This window comes from Pholis gunnellus (assembly GCF_910591455.1).
Source record: "Pholis gunnellus genome assembly, chromosome: 17".
NCBI classification, from domain to species: domain Eukaryota; kingdom Metazoa; phylum Chordata; class Actinopteri; order Perciformes; family Pholidae; genus Pholis; species Pholis gunnellus.
Window position 1 is genome coordinate 5,963,706 of NC_136544.1, and position 5,739 is coordinate 5,969,444.

General features: G+C 48.4%; 1 protein-coding gene across 3 annotated transcripts in view; it reads right to left on the reverse strand.

The window, feature by feature from the left end:
• LOC306709411 (RNA binding protein fox-1 homolog 2-like) overlaps nt 1–5,347 on the reverse strand; it is a 37,902-nt gene extending 32,555 nt beyond the window's left edge. For all 3 annotated transcript variants that reach the window (XR_013767476.1, XM_079177529.1, XM_079177528.1), the window contains exon 1: nt 5,041–5,347. Coding sequence is in view for 2 of the 3 variants with exons in the window: in XM_079177529.1 (XP_079033655.1) it covers nt 5,041–5,289 (249 nt within the window). In the remaining variant the exon portion in view is untranslated. The remainder of the gene's footprint in view (nt 1–5,040) is intronic.
• Between the last annotated feature and the right edge of the window lie 392 nt (nt 5,348–5,739).

Consider the following 5,739-nt stretch of genomic DNA (forward strand, 5'->3'; position numbering starts at 1 on the left):
TTACGTTTAACGGCCTCACTGTGACATCACGGGACCTGAGAGAAGGAAAGCCAATCATTCATTAGGTGTAACGGGAGATTCTTTGCATATTTGGCTGAATATCAAAGGCAAGTCAACAAATCACTGTTTGAGAGGACCGAACGGAGCCCCCAATAGAACGCAGAAAGTGAAGTAGAAGGGAATGAAGAGAACCGGCCAAAGGGTGCAGGACGGGGATGAGAGTCATTTGTCAATGTGATACGCTCCGAGAAAAGCTATGATGAGGTGGGGAAGTGAAGAATTCGACGGAGATCAGCGGTACGTGGGGACATAAAGACAAAGACAACCGAGGGGAAGGGAAGGAGGCCAAGACGAACTGCAGTGTTTCCACTCAGACTGAAGGCTTCTCTCTTAAGACAGAAACCTTTTTTTTTTTTTCCCCAATTGGAAAAGCTTCAGCTCCACATTTTCCTTTTAAAGTTATCGTTGATGTTCTTTCTAAAAGAACAGGAGTGTTAAGACACCTCTGATGCAATGGGACACCAACAGAACATGTGGCTGTAGGGCATCGGCTGGCTGCAGACAGTGTTGCTACTTTTTCCCACAATCGAACGTTCATCTTTATATAAGACATTTGTATTCCAACAACAACATTGCAATTGTGAATTGCAGAGTTCACGTCGCTCGTTAGTGCTTTTAATCGCACATCCTTTGTGGAATAAAACATCTTTTACCGTGAGTCAGAATATCTGACTGATGTCAATGCCAGTTATTAATCATCAGCTAAGAACCTGGGAGTGCGTTTCACTCGTTTCACTTCATCATTGAGTTTTTTAAAGAGGTGAGAAGCTGGTCCCCGCAACTTGCGCCAATACGCGGCGCAGGCTGCTTCATTGTTGTCAGATCTAATTATTTCGGTTTGTCTTGGCAAAAGCCCGTTCGTGCACCACGGGGCGTGCGTTATGTTACAGTGAAACTAGGTTTTTCATTTCACGCTCCAACAAATCGCCGGCAGTACGCTTATTTGATAAAAACCTGTCGCAGCATCCAGCGATTCCTCTTAATGAAGTACTCGGTACACAGATTTGGAGTCGGTATTAGACATGGCTGACGGATTGGCTGACCTCAAAAAGGGGGGGGGGACAAATCCTCACAAAACAACCTCCATGGATCCAGGTAAGGGCTCACAACTCAATTGTCATCATCCGTGACCGGGTGGCAGCCGGGACAGCCCCCCTCCCCATGTAAAGGGAAACACTGAATTGACATTTCAATCCGCGTGTGGGTGGAGACAGAAGCACATGTGACAGTTTGGGGCCAGCCGTGGGGGGGAGGAGGAGGGGAGTGGTGACATGATGACCATAAAGGGAGAGTTCACATGAGAGTGTCATGTTAAGGAGCTGAAAGCAGTGTGCTTTACAAGAGGGGGGGGGGGGGGGGAGAGACAGAGAAACAGAGAGAGAGATCTGCTCTATTTTCTACTTTTTTTTATGAACGGTGACTTTTCCTCCTTTGTCTTCAGTCTTCTGTGCTTTGGCAACGCGGCGTGTGGCACAATAACGCGCACACAGGAAGCGAGGGAGCGGAAATAGGAGTCGAGCGACTTTACGTGGAGAACTTCTAGCTTATCATTAACGGTTCAAAAGTCAAGGTTGACTCCGCCGCTGTGCTCAAAGTTCAACAGCACTCATTAAACAGCAGCGGTGAGCTTAACGTGAGACCCCCCCCCCCCCCGTAACAAATATTAACCCACATCAGCGAGGCCTCTGCTTCTGTAATACCGTCTGTGCGTGCTTCTTCTTCTTCTCTGGGAGTTATTCAGGCGGCTGACTTCTGAAGGGCCTCTTGGACTTGTAGGCGACAGTTACACAGAGGCTACAAGCAGGTTACTATTGGAGACTATTTGGACGCCGGGCTTATCTGGAATTATGAGTGAACGCAGCAACGGCATTTTATCTTGCTGTTTTACAGTGGGTGATATGGGACACCCAGCGATGACTGTTTTCACCGTTTTGCAACGTCTAAGTCTGTAACATGTCAGAAATAAAGACAAATTCCCCTCAAGAAGACCAAACTGATGTCTGATGTCGTACAGTTTGTCCCTCCAGTGAAATAAAAGAGATTTACAATATATGAAAATGATTTTCTTTAGTATTATTTATAATGTTTCACATGTATAAAGCTGTATCCTGCCACGGTTTGATATGTTTATCAAATGCAGGATTTTATAAATCAATCAAATGTACAAAGAAAAGAAAAGCAGAAATGTCACCGACTTATTTCTATTAAATTCATTGTAAAAAATATTGTATGAGCTGTAAAAAACAAAAAACAAACAGCATTTCCCAGAGAATGAGATTTTGTACACCATTGTAAATTTATGATGCAATTTACTTCTAGCACCACGGAGAAAAGTCAACACACATCTCACATCCCTGCCTCTTTTCGGGAGCAGACTTCCAGCAGCAATACATTTCCATTAGCGACCAATACGACAGACTAACTTTCTCATTGGGCTCCTGAAAACAAGCAGCTCGCAATGTGACGAAAACAGCTTGTGGTGAGCATCCAGAAAACAAAACTCACTGCCGGTCTGGTAATAACCTATCTCAGTGATCTGTCCGTTCTTATCAGCCCCTCCCTCTTGCCTGCCCCCCCCCCCCCCCCCCCCCCCCTCCTTCTGCTCTGGGCTGTTAAAGCGATCGGTCTGGTTAATGCCCTCTCCTAAATGAGCTTTGATCTCATTAGCGCGACACAAAGCCTCTTTACTGCCAACGATAGGACAAATCGGCTCTCCGAAACAGAGAGAGAGAGAGAGAGAGAGAGAGACGGGCCGAGAGAGTTATAAACTGTACTCGCACTGTATCAGAGTGGTCCGCAGCACTGCCTCAAGGGGAAGCATCATACTACGTAGAGCGGGACGACAATAAAAACAGACGAGACAAGACGTATACGAGGAGGAAGACAAGAGGCGCTGGGGAACAGAAGGGATGGATAGATTTGAGTGATGGGAGCTGGACGGAGAAAGGGAAAGATAATCAAAGATGCCCCCCCCCCCCCCGTCATCTTTGATGGGACAGCAGAGAGAGAGAGAGAGGGAGAGAGAGAGGATGGGGGGGGGGGGGGGGGTGGGCACACTGGAAGCCTGTGAACCAGGAGTCAATTAGCAATCTGGAAATATGCTTGGGGGAGATATCAGAGGGCAGCTAGAGGGGAGCAGGGGGGGGAGGGGAGCAACAAAAGGGAGAGAAGGCGGCACTCTCGTTTATTATTACAGTCCTGATTTACAGTCCGCTCAATGGGAACACGATGGTAACAGTTGGGGCGAGTTCAGTAGTGGGAGCATCCTCACCCAGAGACCGTGACTGCATCAGCCCTCAATGTCATTTACCCCATTTTTTCCATTTACCTTTTGCATTAAGTGTTTTTAAGAACAATTCATCACTCAGGGCCTATCCCCCTGCTTATCTCCCCCCCCCCACACCCCCACCCCCAAAGTGACGGTGTCATTCCTGCCATCCGTCACTTTCCTCTCACCCTTTATCACGAGTCCCCTCCTTTCTGTCCGCTCTCTCCTGGTTTCCATACGTTCTTACTCCCTACAGCTAGGACACATCTGTCCGAGGGAAATTTCTCTCTTGTAATACACCCAAATATTGTCAAAACCCCACTCTTTGTCCTCCACCGCCTTTCTCTCTTCCTATGTGCATGCAGTGATCGCCCCCCCCCCCCCCCCCCCCCCCTTTCACATCTCCGCTCCTCTACTCCATCCTATTTCCATCCTGACCCCTGCTGCCCGGCGATCAATACAACTGATGGGCAGAGAGAATCCCAATGCCACGCTGCTCATTGTCACATCATCTTCGCCGGCGGGCTGTAACCTCCCCACCCCCCTCATCATCAGCATCCATCCTCTTATGACGCTCGCGGCATCACGCGGGACCTTTTTGTCACTGCAGCAGGTCAGCCGCTCAGTTGAAGTATTTTACCAGCTCCTCTGGATTGAATTACCTGCATCCGCGTGCCCTTTGACTACCGTTGGTGCCGTTTCCCTGGACTAAACCGGCAGATGTAAAAACAAAAAAAACATCCTGTATGCTGTTGGATAATAAGACACTTCAAAGCATGTGTGCGTAGGTGTAAGAATGATAGTGCAGTGCATTTATGAGAGGGAGAGGGATAAATAGTAATAGATCCAGGGAGAGCAAGCAAGAGCGGCAGTTCCCTGGTTTACTGTAATATGCACAGATCGGTCCGGCAGAGGCAGGAATGGCTGCTGATGGCAGCCGAGTCATGAAAGCAGGGGAGACCCGGGTTAAGGAGGGCCCCCCCCTCGAGCCCCCTTGCTCCTTCAGCCACCCACCAAAAGGCTGTTCTTTGTCTTTCAATGTGGTGACCCCTCCCCCAATCCCTGTCTGCCTCTCTCTCTCTTAACACCTAGCGACAATCAAGGGAGGGGGGGGGGCGATAGGGGGGGCGATAAATGGCACATACGGTGTGTATCAGGATTTGATGCCATGACTCACTGTAAATGTTCATCATCCATCATAAGTCTGAGTGATTTCATCCACGTGAACAAAAAGAAAAGGGAAGAGTGTGAGAAAGCACTGGTTTACTTTGCGTACGCCATGCAGGCATGATGAATGGCTCTCATCTGTGTGCTGTGTGCTGCTGCCTGTCACAGCAATGGAGCCTGTATCATATTACCTTTGTCTGGCTTGGTCATGCTCCCTCACCGAGCAGCTCCAGGAGCACAGCTCCAGCATTTCAGCAAGCCACCTTTTACTAGGTTTTTAAAAAAAAATGTAATTCATAAATCTCTCATTTGGTGTCAGGAAAATGATTTTCTATTTGCTGCAATGATACATGATTACGTTGTAGATGAGGGGGGAAAAAGGGGGCCTGTCAAAACATACTCATCATTCCCTGCTGATGCTTGAGAACAAAAGCTTTTACTGAAGAAGAAGAAGAAGAAGAAGAATAAGAGAGGATGATACTTTGCTGCACACACACGAAGCAGTGATGGAAACTTAACGCTACAGATGTACTGTACATTCTTACCTGTCCAATGTCACCAACAACAGCCCCGGTCCCGTCTATCCTCGGTCTTTTGCACTCCGCCTCGGCTAAGTCGGTGAGCACAGCGGCTGTCTGAGCGTCGGGCTCCGGGTCCCCTCGCTTCATCGCGCGGACAGCTGCTGGACCCCCGGCCGCGTTCGCGAGGGGTCCGGCTGCCGTATCAATGTCTCTTTCCATTATTCCCCGACTAACGGGCAGCATTATGGAGGCGACGTCGGTCGACATTAACATCGGACGGCAGACAGTCACCAGTCAAAAAGTCTTGTTTGTAGCTTTGCCTTCCCCGTGTGACTCGTCCACAGCTCGATATTTCACAATGGATTCGTCTTTTTTCCCAGAAAGCGTAGACGGACAGTACAGAACTGGTTCACATCAATAACGGCAGCTGGTACTGTTTATTGTCTAACTTGGCGTTGGCTATTCCAGGCAGAACATTATTCCAGGGTTCTGGACAAAGCCCGTTAAGTTGCAGCTCTTTTCCCCTTTCCCAAAGAAAGTAAAAAAACGAGGCCGAACGGTTGACCCGTTTCAATAAAGATCAAACGTCCGTCTCTTGGATGCCTGACGAGCTAATTAGCTAGCTAACATCAGCTAGCGTGCTAGCATTACATTCCGCTAGCTCTCCTTATAAATGTGGCTCACTCTCGCTGCCAGTAATAGGAAACGTTGGAAATGAGCTTC